This window comes from Aquila chrysaetos, chromosome 16, assembly GCF_900496995.4.
Source record: "Aquila chrysaetos chrysaetos chromosome 16, bAquChr1.4, whole genome shotgun sequence".
NCBI classification, from domain to species: domain Eukaryota; kingdom Metazoa; phylum Chordata; class Aves; order Accipitriformes; family Accipitridae; genus Aquila; species Aquila chrysaetos.
Genome location: NC_044019.1, coordinates 12,553,347 through 12,569,391, shown reverse-complemented (window position 1 = coordinate 12,569,391; position 16,045 = coordinate 12,553,347). Strand labels below are relative to the sequence as shown.

At 47.4% G+C, this 16,045-nt stretch overlaps 1 protein-coding gene across 2 annotated transcripts in view; it reads right to left on the bottom strand.

Moving 5' to 3' along the window:
- Positions 1–16,045, bottom strand: part of TSPAN32 (tetraspanin 32) — a 33,902-nt gene that overhangs the window by 5,659 nt on the left and 12,198 nt on the right. For both annotated transcript variants that reach the window (XM_041128954.1, XM_030038152.2), the window contains 2 exons: positions 1,880–1,981; positions 217–309 (listed from right to left, as the gene is read on the bottom strand). In XM_041128954.1, coding sequence (XP_040984888.1) covers positions 217–309; positions 1,880–1,981 — 195 coding nt within the window. The remainder of the gene's footprint in view (positions 1–216; positions 310–1,879; positions 1,982–16,045) is intronic.

The following is a 16,045-nucleotide window of genomic DNA, read 5'->3' as shown; positions in this document are numbered from 1 at the left end:
CGTGTGAGACCTGCTGATCCACCAAGGCTCCTCCAGTGGGTCAGACGCCTCCTTATTGAAATAACAAAACCCCGGCAAAACAAACCCCAACTCACAGCAACACCAACCCACGAAAAAGCCACAATTGTCATTAACACTTAAACATCAGTGAGGTTTTAATACTTAGCAAGTAGCAGCACAAACCCCACTGTGGGGTGGAAGAAACATTTCCCTTACCTGTTCCGCATCACTCTCCTGGCCGGGTGGGCACGTCTCGTGCTCAACATTGGTCGTGTCCCCAAACGGAGAGTGCTTCCCACAGCACAGGAACTGGAAGAGAGGGAGAGGTGTGCCAGCGGCTCACCAGGGCTCTCCCCGCACCACCAGCTGCTGCGGCAGGAGGTGCTGGCGATGGGCCACCCTTCCTCCCTGCTGCCCCAGGCAGGGCTATACAACCGGGGCTGCGAGGAGCGAAGCACATAGGTATGCAATCGACAGCTCCAGCAATGGGGGTTAAATTCAGGGGAGGTGGATGGATCTGGCCGCAAACTTGCCCGTGGTCCTCCAGGACTGCTGCCTGGGGCTGGGGGCAAGCCCTCCCTCCGCGGTCACACCAGCTCTCACAGTGGCTGTTCTGGAAAACCCAGGGATGCACAGACTCATGTTTCCAGCTCTTGTTATGGACTCGGGGGGGGGGGGGGGGGGTCCCCAGCAACACCCACTGTGGAGTTAGTTTCCTATAGCCACGGTGAACTGGCCAGCTTGGAGCTCTGGCAGGAGGCGGCAAGGAAAAAAAAAAAAAAATAAAAAGGAGTAGAAGGACTGTTTCTCCATCAATTAAAGTGGCTAAAATAAGCAACTGATGAAGCTGGGTGTTGTGCCTGGTTCTCCTTGCCAAGCGGGACTCTGGGTGTGCTGCTCCACAGCCCTGCAGAGCAAGCACCACCACGCCTGGTCATGGCTCCGAGGGCCACCACCATCGTTGCAATGAGAAACATTTGCCCTTTTCTACATTTTGAGAAGCACGGGTGAAAGCAGCTTCGGAAAGTACTTGTTACGATGATTTAAGAAAACACAGAAGGATAAAGGGAGCTGCATGGGAGGTGCCTGGAAACAGGCGAGTGGAGCTGACCTTCCCGTCCAGCCCTGCTGCATGCCATGAACTCACTACCCAAATGGGCCCTGCTGCGCGAGGAGACGGCATCTCCTTTACTCAGCGGGGACCCAGGAGTTTCTCACCACGGGGGACATCCTCACTCGTCTTCCGTGGCTTTGAGGACAAGCGTCCTCCCTGTGCTCTGGGCAACCACCCTTGGCCACCCACTGAGCTACAGAGAAGTCCCCTGCGCCAACAGCGTCCTGGGGGGTGGTTTCTGGGAGCTTGCTAGCAGTCTCCAGCACTGCAAGAGGCCACGTAGCCTCCAGTCCTCCTCAGCCATAGGCTGAAGGATACACAGAAATAACCAAGTCCAAATACTTCTGCTGGACAATGTGGAATTCTCCCCTTCTCTCTACCTGACCGGGGACACCGGAGGTGTATATCCACTTTCTCATACAACAGATAGGGAGCACGGCAGAGTGCCTGCCGAGGCAGACTATATATGTGTGTGTATATATATATATATCAGCTACAGCGTGGAAGCTTTGAAGATCTCGCAGCAGAACGATGCTCAGGCAGGCAGCCCTTTCCTCCTGTTGATAATCTGGTTGGTCAAGCCTGGGAAAGGAAGAGTAGGAAGGGAGGAGCAGACCTCACCGCAGGCTGGAGGGCTCGGTTCCTGGGGGAAAACGGCACTGCAGCATCCATGAGGCAGAGCACAGGTGTCCGTCCCAGCCTGCTGAAACCATCGGGAAGATACCCCAGGGCAAGGTTTTCTGCTAAGGCTGAAAGACAACTTACTGCTTCGTGGATGGCAGTCAGCTCGTGCCTCCTGAAGCTGGAGGTGTTCCTCCTCACCTCCTCGTACACAAGATCGTACACATCCATCATGCTGTCTTCCACCTGCGATGAAAGCAGAGATCTGTACACGCGAAACACTGACCGCAGTCATCTCTGGAGGGAAACATGCTCCTCTCGCATCCACCCAGAACCTCTCCCAGGTACAGCAAGACAAGCAGTGCAGCTGTTCGATGACCACCACGCAGCGGCAGGAGCTGCTGTATGACCCACCACACACCAAGGGGCACCTATGACATGGCGAGTCCCATGAGAGAGGCTGCAGTACTGCAGGTGTGTCACCTTCTGCTATGTGTGGACCCTTCGGCATCACGCTGGGGTCTCACCAGCTGACGGCTGGAGCTTTTGGCCAGTTTTGGATTTGGTGTCAGAGAAGAACGCAGGTGCCTGTGACAGCGTGCCTCCGAGTCCCTCTGCGAGGCAGGGATGACACCATCTCCCCACCCTGATGGGGGACCGTGAAGACAGGCACTCGTGACTGTGAGATGCTAAAATTCAAAGGTGAGAGGATCTCAGATGGCTGGTGTTATCCCAGTGACAGAGCAGTTCCTCCGAATAGAGCCAAAAAAATAACAGAGTGATTCAGCGGTGAATCAGACCCAAAATATTTACCAAACTTGTGAGAACTCACAGCTTGACAGATCCCAGTCAAATCCCGCTCAGGTTTCGAAGGAAAAAATATGACAATTGCCTTCAGTGCCTGGAGTCAAAACCTTATTTCTTCCTTTCATTTTCCCTCGCTTCCTCAGCAGCATGGATCCGAGCGGGCCTGCAGGCAGCGCTTGGCTTTCAGGAGGGAAAATCAATCGGCAAGACAGGCAGAGCGGGTGGCCACATGGGGAGGGACAGGCGCTCCCGCAACAGAGCCATCTCTCAGTGAAGCTTTTCAGCTCAGTCTTAAGGGGCTGTGCTTGGAAATTACTCTAAGGGGGAAAAAAAAGACCCAACGCTGTCGGCTCAGGGGTGAAACCAGGGTCATTCGAGGTGATTACAGCCATTACTGCAATATTGCTTGACTCTGCCTGGCTGTCCAAAATGCAAGAAACTAACAGAGGTTGATAACCAGGGAGGGGAGAGAGGGAGGTTGAGAAGATTACTTGTCTCCAACTCGGCTCCATGCCACCAGAAATAGAGTTTAAAGGCTCACATCGGAAGATTTTCCACGGCTATCAACACGGCATAGAAGTGGAGGGGTTTGGGGGTTTCTCTGCAGCAAAACTGCTGTCCCCCTGTGACACTCCATCACCGTCACGGAGCAATCGGTAGGTGAGGCAGGAGCAACCCAGCTTTAACGAGAGAGGTCTGATGACAGACGGGGCACAGATATTCTGAGCCAAGGAAAAAATCTTCTGCAGCAAGGTGCACGATGCTGAGCTGTGCCCCGCAGGTGAGGAGGGAGGATGCTCATTTTGTCACCCCCATGTATCAGAGTGCATCGAGTGGGACGGGCGCAGCAGTGAGACAAGATCCCTAGCAGACTTGTGCACCATCCTTCTCCTGAACAAACCTTACACCCCAATAAAAAGGAAAACATCCAAGCTTTTCTAACTTCTTGTGGGCCATGAAATAGCTTTCCAGCAGCAGCAATCAAATTAATGGATTCAATAAAAAGAACGTCCATTTCCACTGAAGAATTGGATTAAGAATAATGAAAAAAGAATAATCTTTTGACCTCCTCTTGCGGCCTCATGTTGCTGAGGAAGGAAGGAAGAACAGAGCAGCTAGCTTCTTAACCCAAGAGATTATTACCTTTTGAATATCCCAACCCCAGTCTAAGATGCAGGAATAAAAACTATTTTGTGTTGTGACAACGTAAATATGGGTCTCGGCAAGATAATGGTGCTGCATGTGTAATTTTTGCCTTTTCATATTTATCATTAGGCTCGGGGTGCTGAGCTTCCCTCCAAAAGGCCTAAATTTGAATGACTTTAAAAAAAAAAATTTAAAAAAAGGCTTCAAGCAAGTTGCTATGTTCAAGCAAGGGTTCAAGGGTTGAAAGCAATCCTGAAGTTTAACTACTTCTAAAGGTCTACTGAACTCTGGGCCAGAAAATGTTGGGACAGGTAGTTTTGAGCCCTCTGACTTGGTGGGGCACATTCCCCAAAACCTCATGAAAACTGGTAAAAATGCTCCTTTGACCGCAGTGAGTTTTGGGCTGGATCTGGCTGCTTACTTTACAACTGTATTCAACTTAAACCAAGGTAAGATGAGACTTTGTCCAGTGATGTTTCATCTGCAAAGACCATCACAGGCTCCCTAGCAGCAAAGCAGGCTCTGACCATGCCATCAGAACCAATTCACTATGCAGGAAAGTCAATGCTTATTAGTGTTTTGTGCTGATAATAAACCTCAGGACTCAACTGAGGCTGATGTCCTCCTCAGCAGCTTCTCCGGTGGTCGTCCTGCACTAAGCGACCTGGGAGGAAGGCAGGTGAGCTGCCCAGATGTTGACAGCTGCTGGCCGCTGCCTGGAGCTGCCTGCGGCTGCTGCCAGACTGGCGAGCTCCTGCCGGCTGCGTGAAACCACGACAGCATCGCTTTGATCGGGAGAGGTCCTGCCTGATGCAGTGGCGCATGTTTGCACCTTCCTCGTTATGTTAGGTACCATGCAACGACATTAAACGTTGAGATTAAGGCTGTTTGAAAGGTAAGAGTGGATAGGAAGGAATCGAAGGAACAAGATGCCCATAACAAAGCTGTGGCAGAAGATTATTCCAACTGTTGGAAACAATAAGGGAAGAAAGCACGAGCAGTCACCGTTTCACAGCCAGCTCGACTACAGTAACGGTGACAACGATGAGGGTAATCTCCAGGTACATAATGACTACTAAAGACTTCAATTGCACCCTGTTTCTGAGCTGGCTTCTCAGTTATTTACTGATTTTTTTTTTTTTTCCATTTTGTCAAGCAGCCTCCAAGAACTGAAAGCACAAGGGATTAAATGGAAAATGTTTTATAGCAATAATTTCCTTTTAGAATGTGTGTCTGGGCAAGCCTAAGAGTACAATTTGCTGATTAGTCGTTCTCAGCATTTCTATCTAGCAATTATATCTAGCATTTATATCCAGCTATTATCTGAATACACTATTTAGATCCTAGTAAGGGAATATAAAACTACAAAACCATTTTTTAAAGAGTGACTTTAAGAGTTGATTGTAGTTCCTCCACATCATCCTTCTGATTTTTGCTAGGATCATTTTATTTTGGAGGGGAAAATTGCTGTCTTCGTACAACGCGGCGGTCTGTTTTCAAAGATTACTGCAGAGAGCTTTCTCATTTAAGTATTTCAGAGGTAGGTATAAAGTACCTCAGTAAATCTCAGTATTTATCACTGGCTGTTTCCTTCTGTGCAGGATACTGTGCCACAGAGCATACGAGAGGTCTAGTTTAATAAGAGACATACGAGAGCAAAAGATTGCACTAACAAACCATCATTTTAGCAACTTTTCTGCCTAGGATGGGGTCATGTTTATACTCAGACTTACAGCCAAGCTCTGAAGCACTGCTCGTGCGTGGCAGCATCTATCCAGCCCAAAATGTCATGCTAACTCATGCATGCCTAACAATGTAAAAAATAAAACCTGAAAGCATGAGACAGTCACCAGGTGGTTTCATGACCTATCCTTATTTGCAACATTATTTTATCCACCAGGTGCAAGTTCATCCCTATATTTTCCTTTGATCTGGGACATAACACAGTGAAGAGCTAGACTGCAGCACTGCTTTGTACTCAATTGCTGTCCTCAACAGATGCCCATCGCACACTCCATTGATGGGCAACTTTGAGACCATTGCCTCAAAATAATTTTCTTTTTCCATTTCTTACACCAGGTGTTGGAGAAAAAAAAAAATTAAAAATAATCAGAGTGCTTTCTCTCATGGTTAAGAAACATGATGCCTTTTGAGTTTGAGTGGTTATGCTGATACTGTTAATAACATGCTTTAAGAAAACCACAGCTGTGCCCCATCCCTTAACTCAGACAGTAGTTAGCACGTAATGGACCGATACAGCTGGAGAAGAGAAAGTCTGTCTGGGCTTCTTTTTGAAAGGTCTTACACTGCCCCCACACATAAGCATCATTATGGTTAAGTGGATTTTCCTGTTCCTAGTGACATGCTGTGACCCACTGCTGGAGGAGTATTTCTGTATGAAGCTCCCCCTTGGAAGGAGACTGCACCTGTGATGCTTGTCAGTAAAAACCAAGAGCTGAAGATGAAGCATCAGCTGGGCTTTGGCTTAAGAAAAATCTCCAGGTTAAGTGATATGGAGGTCACACCTTACAGCAATTCTTTTCCAGGAGGAAGTTGGGTGAAATGTTCCAGCTCTAAATTAGTCAAATATAATTGCCATCTCCCATTTCTGCCTACGTTCCTTAATGAAACATTCATTTAGGGATGATATCGATGGGTTGCTGGATACAACAAATGGAAAATCACCACTGAGATTGATGCTGCTGACTCCAGCGGACTCAATAGAGTAACATATTTCACTTAAAGTAAAAGAAAGAAGGAATTTTGAGATTGTTTATCATCCTCTAAATCCTTTATCTCCCAAGAAGCAGAATTTATGACTGCAGGAAGGCATTTACACTAAGCCATTAGTGTTCTTGCCCTTGGCTATTAGAAACTAAAGCAAATTTCAGTCTTACCTCCTTCAAGAGGAAAATTGACATTTTTGACTTAGGTTATTTATCAAGGATAATACCTGTGTTGTGGTTTAACCCCAGCTGGCAACTAAGCCCCGCACAACCACTAGCTCACTCCCCGCTGCTGGAATGGGGGAGAGAATCAGAAGAGTAAAAGTGAGAAAACTCATGGGTTGAGATAAAGACGGTTTAATAAGCAAAGCAAAAGCCGCGCACGCAAGCAAAGCAAAACAAGGCATTCATTCACCACTTCCCATCAGTGGGCAGGTGTTCAGCCATCGCCAGGACAGCAGGGCTCCATCACACGTGACCGTTACTTGGGAAGACAAACGCCTTCACTCCGAACGTCCCCCGCTTCCTCCTTCTTCCCCAGGTTTACATGCTGAGCATGACGTCATATGGTCTGGGATATCCCTTGGGTCAGTTGGGTCCAACTGTCCCAGCTGTGTCCCTTCCCAACTTCTTGTGCCCCCCCAGCCTGCTCGCTGGTGGGGTGGGGTGAGAAGCAGAAGAGGCCTTGGCTCTGTGTAAGCACTGCTCAGCAATAACGAAAACATCCCTGTGTTATCCACACTGTTTCCAGCACAAATCCAAAGCACAGCCCCATACCAGCTACTATGAAGAAAATTAACTCTATCCCAGCCAGAACCAGCACAACCTGTAAGTGGATTTGGAACAGAAAGATCAGACAAGAAGGTCAGCCTTCAGTTCCTGATCCCTTTGCAAGCCAGATGTGTCAATGAATCGCCCTCCCGCTGCCAGTGAATACCCATGCCTAGGCAACCTGAGCTAGTCGCTTAGATATACATTGGAAAACTAATGTAGACTTCTACCAAACACAATGGTTTGAGACTTACTCAGTGAACCATCTTTTCAACAGTCGTTGGCCAAAAATCCCTCTGCAAAGCTGGAGCTCAAGGAGAATGTAGTGAAAAGAGATGTCAGGACTGTCTCAAAGACAAGCTCTCCTTTCTACTTAACAGGAATGCTCTTGATATGGCAGAGGAGAAAGAGAAGCATGGCTAGCAGAAGGATGATCCTCCTCTCCTGTGGCTTTTTGTGCCTTCAAGGTACCAAACCGAGCACATGTGCTGCAGCCTCAGTAGAAACTGCAACCTCAGCACTTCATGTTCTTTCAGAGTCACGAAGAAGGATGTACTCACTAGCATCACTCAGAAACACCCCTTCAGCAGCGGCTACCGCAGACTCCCTCGCTTAGCTATAAACTGCAAGTTAATCAGTTAAGATGTGAAACGGGAATAAAGTGGTTAAGTCACTCAAAATCCTTCCTTGCTCCAGCGAGAAAAACACTTCTGCATTTTGCTATCTCCGACTTCCCTTTCCTCCCCACACATTCACAGCATGTCAGAAGGGGGCAGGGGGGGCAGATGCAACTGCTTGGGTTTGGATAAAGCAACCATGCAACTGCAATGAAACAGAGGAGGGGAAACTGCTCTGGGTGCTTTAGCCAGGTTGCAGAGCAACTCCCACCACGTGGATCGGGCACAGGGTGAGATGGGGTCCCCCCATCCCATGCTCGACCAGGCTGTCATTGCTGTATCTAACAAGGTCTTTACAGCTTGCTGCAGCTTTGGATCTCCTTCACGGCACGTCAGTTCCCCTCCTCTCCAGTCTTCCTCAAGCCAGTCAATCCCAGCTGCAGAAATCCAGCCAGCGCTGCAAACCAGAGCGGCCTTGAGGTCCCCCATGGAAAATTGCACAAGATAAGAAGGTGCTGCTCCCCCTCTGACTGCCGGTGGTCTCTGGAGACCGCTGATGTGCAAAGATCCAGGGGATGCTTTTCTAAACCATTTATCTAAATGGTTTTCACCTTTTCTTTCCAATATCTATACGTAGATATAGATTTTATATCTAGATATAGATAAAGATATATATTTAAAAAACAACCCACACGCGCACTTCCCCCCACTTTCTGGTATTGCAAGAGGATCAGGCAAACCCTGACCATCTTTTGGTCCATCACTGAGGGAACAGACAGAAGGAGAGAGAGCAAAAACCATCGTGGAACAAAAAATTCAGGAAAAGCAAAGCCTTACAAAGCTGCTTCTCTCCGATCCCAGTGCTTCCATCAGGTCCTTGCACAAAACATTTAAAACAGGAGATACACTGCTCACATCTTCCTCATTTCCCACCTCCACATCCCAAAACAACAGCAAAAGTCTAGCTGTATGGGTGCTATACATCCTGCTCAGCCAGTGGGCAGGGGGATATCAGAGCCTCCTGTTCAACCAAGCCATAAACCCCCTGGGGCCACCTCTGCACTACTCAGATGCAGCCAGGAGCATCACTTTGTGACTGGGGCACAGCACCAGGTGCTTACAGGGAAGCCCAGAAAACCCAGGTGGGCAGTTAATCACCAGCAACGAGTTTTTTTCCCTAAATCCTCCAGATCTGGGGCTACACCCCATGTGAGTGACACCAGCCCCAGCGTATCAAGGTCCTCTTGGTTCTTGGGGTTGGTTTTGGGGGGGGGGGGTTTGTTTGCTTTTTGGTTGGTTGGTTTTTTTAAACAAACTTTAAGTATTTCAGTCCATTTCATAACAGAACTGCAAAACCAACAGGCTGCCAAGGGCCCACACTGACCCTTTATACTCCCGTCATTCAAGACACACAACCCAGCAATTTATGAGCCTCCCAACATTGTGATCAAATTATCTCAGTCATCCCCGCTCTCTCACCCCCAGTACTTGAAGTCAGCACCAGGCAAGACTGCTTCCCAACAGAAAGTACTGAAAAACATTGAAAACAGTTTTAGCTTAAAAAAAAAAGTTGTATCAGTAAAAGAGCTAGCCCCAGGGCAGCACTGTCGCCTCCACCTGAAGGTTGGATGTGCCGCGGTGACGGCAACCATCCGAGTGGCCTCAGGTACCACGGCTGACGCTGCTTGAGACGGGAGCTCCAGCTAACGCTCTGCCACAGCGAGCGGCAGAAACGGGGCTGTGCGGGTTCAGCGTCAGGGCAGCGATAAATTATAAAACCCATGAGTGCGACTGCCTGCGCGGTGCCTCAGACAAAGGAGAGCAGTGTCTCACTAGGGGGAGCGGCCGTTATTGTGTGATGAGAACATAAACACTAGGAAGGAGTCACGATATTGAAAAACACTAAGGAAGGGGGAGGGGTTTTCCCCCTTTTTTGTTTTTCCCATGGACTTCAGAGACTGAGAAAAGCTCGGCGCTTACCTTAAAGTGATTGTGCCTGGCAGAATAACAGCAAGAGCAAGGAGGACATCAGATTATTCACAGTGTTTTCACAGCCAAATCACTGCTTTTTGAAAATGCCCTTGGAAGACCCCCGTGAGCGGCTACAATCCTGATCCAGCCCCACTGAATCAAAAACCAAAAGGAAACTACCTGTATGCTTCGGGTCTGGTTTTAGAAAGCACCCAAACAGACCTTCGGCTTGCGTTTAAGTCCCATTAAAATCTCTAGGATTTAAGCCCCCATTTAAGCATTGCCTTCAGATGAGACGGGCCAGACCCTGTAAGAGTTTGCCCCAACACACACCAGCAGCAGCAGTGACAGACACAAACACACCCTGGAAAAACCACAGGCTGGGTTTGCCACTAGAAAGACCTCTGCAATCCTACTTCAGAAATTACGTGGGAAGTGCTGGGTCACTCCTTGCATACCTGCGGGAACAAGAGGTGCACCGCATGCAAAGTTTTGCGTGGTTTTCTGCATGCAAAGACAGGATTTGCCTCCTGGAGACCCAGGCAATGCTGCGCCTGGCTTTGCAAAGGTGCTGGTTTGGAGGAAGACCTGCAGACAGAAACCCAGTGCTAATCCCATACACAGTGAAGGGAGCAAGGAAGCTGCCCTTTTCAAGAATGGGCCCCAGGTGCAGCGATGTTTGTTATTTCACAGCTGCAACTGTTAATTCCAGCTTTGCATCCCCAGGCTCTGTTAGAAAATCACCATCTCAAAAGATACCACCTTGCTCACTAACAAAGCATAAAAGACCCTGTTTCTCCTTCCCAGCATGAGGAGGGGAGAGCAAACAGGTTCCTCTCAAGAAAGTTTCAAGCAGAGCAAGACTGCAGGAGAACTGGAGTGGGCATGAGTGGCTTGTGTTCCCCGCCCACAAAAAGCTAAAACCTCAAATTTATTCTCCAAGTACAAGCAGTACAACACAAAGAGGCTAATACTTTGCTACACATGTGGAGCTGAAAGCCACTGGTGAAACCTCCTTTTGAAACCACCCAGCAACCTGAGAAACCATTTGGTAATTAAGAGATTGCCATATCGTTGCAGCCAATGCAAATCCAAGCCACCTCTTCATCCAAAGGACGTGGGAAACCAGGCCTTTACGCCAGAAGTACGGGCAACTATTTGCACCAGTTTCAAATTTTCCTGAGTTGAGAAATCATAATTTAATCAGTTTTAAGCTAACATTTACCTGTGAATGAATTTCTGTAATTAAAAAGCTCGTTCTGTTGCAAAACTCCTTTCACGTTGCAGAGATTTTATTTTCGCTGATTCATCCTACCATCCTGACTGGCTTATGGGGCCGGCATCGCAGGGCTGCTGGAAGGATCTAAGCTGCTGGAGAGGAGCGGAACAACAGAAGATGACACGACACTGAAACTCCTCTGGCCTCTTTCACAGCAGGGACCAAAACGAAACCCCAAACCTATTTTTGTGTTGGTTAGTAAGGGTACCAGAAGTCTTTTATACTGCAGCTGCAAGGCGACCCTTTCCTCCAGCCTCTGCAGGCAGGTTTTTAAAGCAGCATTAATGGGTGAGGAGAGAAGGGAAGCTGGGGAGGAGGAGGAGGAAGCAGCAGCCTTCTCCACCAACTGTGCCAGATGTGCAATAACTCCCTTCTACGTCCTTCTCTGCATCCCAGGCCCCAGCTGCATTGGAGACTAAGACTAAGAGACCTCACTTAAACAGGCAGCGGTTTGTGGGAAAGGAGCTGCCATAAAAATAACTTTGGAAAACAAGACTCAGCTCTTTGGCTTCAGGAACCAAGACTTCCTCATGTGGCTGAAAACCATCCGAAAACCTCATAACTTCCATGGTTACCACAGCTGCTCCATCAAAGGTGCTCGCATAGAGGTCATCCTCCCTGCCCTCCCTTGTATATTGGTCTCTCATTTGCTTTGATCGCACCACCGCTGTTGTTCCTCACACGGGTTTGTGACACCTTCCTACCAAGACCACATCTCCCACCAAGACCACCTTTTGGCCAGATGGCCCCTAGGGAGGGCAACCAAACGTGCTCCTCACCCTTGTGGGGACCCTTGTCTGCGCTAGGTCAGGTGTGGAAAGGGATCGACTCTCTCAAGTGATTTGGGCCAGACGGAAAAGCACACCAGAGTTTCACAGGGGCTTGGACGCCGTGCTGGGGTGTTTCTGGAGCTGTGGGCTTGAGAGCGTGATGGGACGGGGGTGAAGGAGGAGTGCTGGGTGCAGCAGGTGAGGATGGGGCTCAGGAACAAGCCAAGCTAGAAAATACCGAAACGTGAACAGCTCAGCACTACAGCTAGCAGGAGAAAAGATCCTTCAACAACCTTCAGATTACAAATATTTTCATTTCAGATTTTCCTCTGAGCAGCCGACCTGCCCAGAGAAGTTCTGACACCTCTCCAAGTGACAGCAGCAACTTTTCTGTTGGTGCCATTGGCTAAGAGGCAAAGCGTTTCTTTGTAAACAGGGGCTAGAAGCTCACAGAAAGGCTGCATGCTGGCAAGAGAGGCAGAGGATCTGCGATGTTACTCTGACTTATTTGTTCTTCCCCATTTTGCCCACCATTTTCTTTGCAGAACCTACCGGACAAACATACTTTGGGAATGGGTAGGTTATTAGTTCCTCGTTAAAAGTACTTTAACGCAGACAGAGGGATGCAAAGCAGCCTGAGAAGACAGTATGGGGGAGGCCTGGACCTCACAGAACCCATTCACTGGCCACGTGGGTGGGTCAATAGAGCAGGAATAATTATGATGCCGAACAGAAGGATCAACCTTTTAGGATAAAGCACAATAAATCTCAGATTCATGATCTTGCATGTCTGGTATACGTTATTTTAAGAATAAAGACTATGGTGACACCGAGTCTATCTGGAATGCAGGTAACTTGAAATTAAAACATGGCAACTGTCTGAAAGAATTCATTCAGGAGCTACAGAAGGTCACAAAAGCAGAAAAGAATGGGAAATGAGATGATTCACATTTTGTTTACAGTGCTCAGGTCTGAAAATATCAAATAACTCTTCTTTTTTCCTGTCCTGCATAGCTTCTCTGTAAGAAGTACTGTAAACAGGGCTCTGAAAGAGTCACAAAGGCAAAAAGGGCATCTTGCTTTCATCATGTTCCAATGACATTTCTCTATCTACTGCCTCTTGAAAATAACCATCAAAACAGTTTTTCAACTGAATATTGGGCTTCTCTATTTCAGATTATTTTCTGTAAGAGGGGTCTGCTTTATGAAGGAAATCCAGATTTTTTTTATTTTTAATTTTTTTTTTTTTTTGTGATCAAGAGGAGTAAACCACCGAGAGCATCTGCTGTGGTTTGGAGCAGGAGGGATGTCCCATCTCCTGGCTTGCAGAGGGAGGGGAGGGTTCCACTTTCAGTGCTGCCTTCATTCGGCACCTCACCCGTGGGGAGGGAGAGGACAGGATCTACCGACGCCAGCTCTCAGCTGGCATTTCCAAACTGAACAGGTTGATTTTCTGTCTGGCTTTTCACTGGAAAGTCAATGTATTTTGCACGGGAAAAATGCAAATTTTTGTTTTAGCCAGGAACAGGGGTAGTAGCCCCTCAGTGCTCTCAGAGGCACTGATTCAGGCACGTGTAATGGGCATATTCATCCATATGCAGTTTTACATCCCCAAATTCTCTTCCTTTCTTGATAGCTATGTACATCCCATTAGGCTTACAAGACACCCATCAGTTTGGCTGTGTTTGATTCCCCCCCCCCCGTATTTCCACAATTAACTATTTCTGACAGTATGGACACGCAGTAGGCTGGGGGGGACACCAGATTTAATTTTGCTCTTTACTTTGAGGAAGTCAGACAAACAAATGGCTCTATAATGAAACCCCAGGAGTCTTCCTCCTGCTCCATTTAGTTTTCTGTACCACTGCATTACCTGCCTTTCTGTCCTGGAGGGGCAGTGACATCTGCAATTCTCTCTCACATCTGCATTTCTCTCTCACATCTGCATTTCTCTTACTGGTGAGACAGGTTACCTTTCAAGCGAAACCGAATTTCCATCTGTTTTGTAAGTGACACTCTTAATTAAACCTTTCCTCATTTATATTCTCTGTTTCTCTTTGCATTTTAGGAAGCAGAGAAACCCAAGATGATCTCTAATGTTTTTTAAAATTTTTCTGTTGTCAGAAACACTGCTGGTTTTCTTTACCCAGAAAGTAAACATTTTACAAAAAACCCTCATTTTGCCCAGTGGAAGCTGTTTTGCTTAAAAAAACCCAACCAACTACTAAAGCTAACCATAACACATGGGTGCATTTATGGGCAGAGCACTCAAAGCAAAAAAACAGAAAAATAATTTGAAGTGAAAACAGATGTAGTGATTAAGAGATATACAGAGAAAGTAATCTCCTTTAAGTATTTTCAGCAAAATATTTTTTTGAATGGCACATCCCTGTATTAACCCAATATACAACTTTTTCTTGCAGCCTTTTTACACCCTACTCCATGTTTGTGGATTAAAAAGTATAAGTAACGAGTCTATTTGGATAACACAACTTCACAAGACCAATCAGATACACTTTCTGGTGCCATTTCTCCATTACTAACACAGCTTTTGTTTCAATCTCTCATTATAAACTTCTGCAGAAGAAGGAGGAAAGTGGGCTCAAGGCCTCCCTTCTGTGCTGGCCATGAAAACAAAATTATTTCCATATTAAATTGTTAGTGTGAATATAATAAATGTTGATAGTTTTGCCTGAAACCAAGGAAAAGGCTGTGAAAAGACTCTTTTTCAGGGATGTCTCAGCTCTGATTGAATCCGCTTCAGCCAGGTAAGTGTAGAGATAAAAGATGCTGCTGTGCCATCAGCACTCACCCTAACGTTTCCAAAGAAGCTGGACAAATTCACAGAGGAAAAATCCACTGAGAGCATTAAAGGCAAAGGCACCAGCCGGTGCCACCAGCAGACACCTGAGCCACAAGCTGTTGGCATCTGAAAAAGCATTGCCTTGTGCTCGCTGGGTTTTTACGCTCCTACCTTGGCCAACAGTGGGTGTGCCTGTCCCTTTGGTCTGACCCAGCGTAGCCATCTCTGTAGTTCAAAGGATTTTCAACTACTGTGGCCACTGGGCAGCTCTGGACAAATTTTCTAGAGAAGCAGGACCTTACCCCTCACCTTGACCTTGACTTTGCCCTTTAGACTTCTGCTTCCAGAAGGACTGGATTTTAATTTTTGCACAGGACACTGACCATTACGGGACAGGGCTTCTCATCCCCAAGACGTGTAATTGCCACAGTCCTAGCATGGATTGAGTCTCTGGGCTTTTGATGGAGTTGTGCTCCTCCAGCACAGAGCGAAATCTCACAGCCAGCCTTCCGACACACTGGTCTTCAATCCCCCACAACATCTGTAACCCTAAAGAGATGAGCTGGCAGCATCAAGGTGACCCTAATCCACTGGGATGATGTTTCACGTCACTCATATCCTCATTGCTGGCCAGAACATTGCAGGCTGTGGCATGTGCCTGGGGCTGGGGAGGAGCAAAACAGAGACGGGGACCGACCCACTGCATGAAACGTCTACCAAAGTCCCAAACACTTACCTGAATTACTGTTAGATAATTTGGATACTTGCCTAAAATATCAGTGTTCTGCTTTCAAAAAAAAGAAGTCATGATTTCTTTGCACTCCTAAGTCTCTCTCTTTTTTTTTTTTTTGAGTGCAGGGATGCAGAAACGGGAATTAAGACCAAGCAGCAACAAATTCCTCCAAATGGGAAGAGGAATAAATATACAAAACCCAAATTATATCAGATTAGAAAAGGGTTAAAAAAGTATAAACTTTAGGCTGCTAAATATTAAGATCCATTTCCGATTTCCCCAACAGCCTGCTACCCTGGCCCCAGGGGCGTCCCAGCCCCAGGGTAAGGGTCCCCGGTGCGATGTGCAGGGCTGTCCTTTAGCAACTCTGCGTGGCTCGACTCGACTTCCCCAGCACCTTGCATCCATCTACCACAGCACCAGCAAGCTCTGGGTTAACAATTCAAAACCCAACTTTCTTGCAAATTCGACCTCATACAATCTTCTCTTTCTGGTCCAATGTGACAGTGACCCAAAACATCATTTTTCACACTAGTGTTTTTATTGTACCGCTGCTGCTGGTTAATAAACACATCTCCTCGGTGCTTCTCCTGGCCATTGCCAGAGACAACCTGAACAGTCACAACCTGCCACCGCCTTTGAACAGAGGCTCCCGATTGACATTAGCAGGAATTAGAGCTGGCTGGA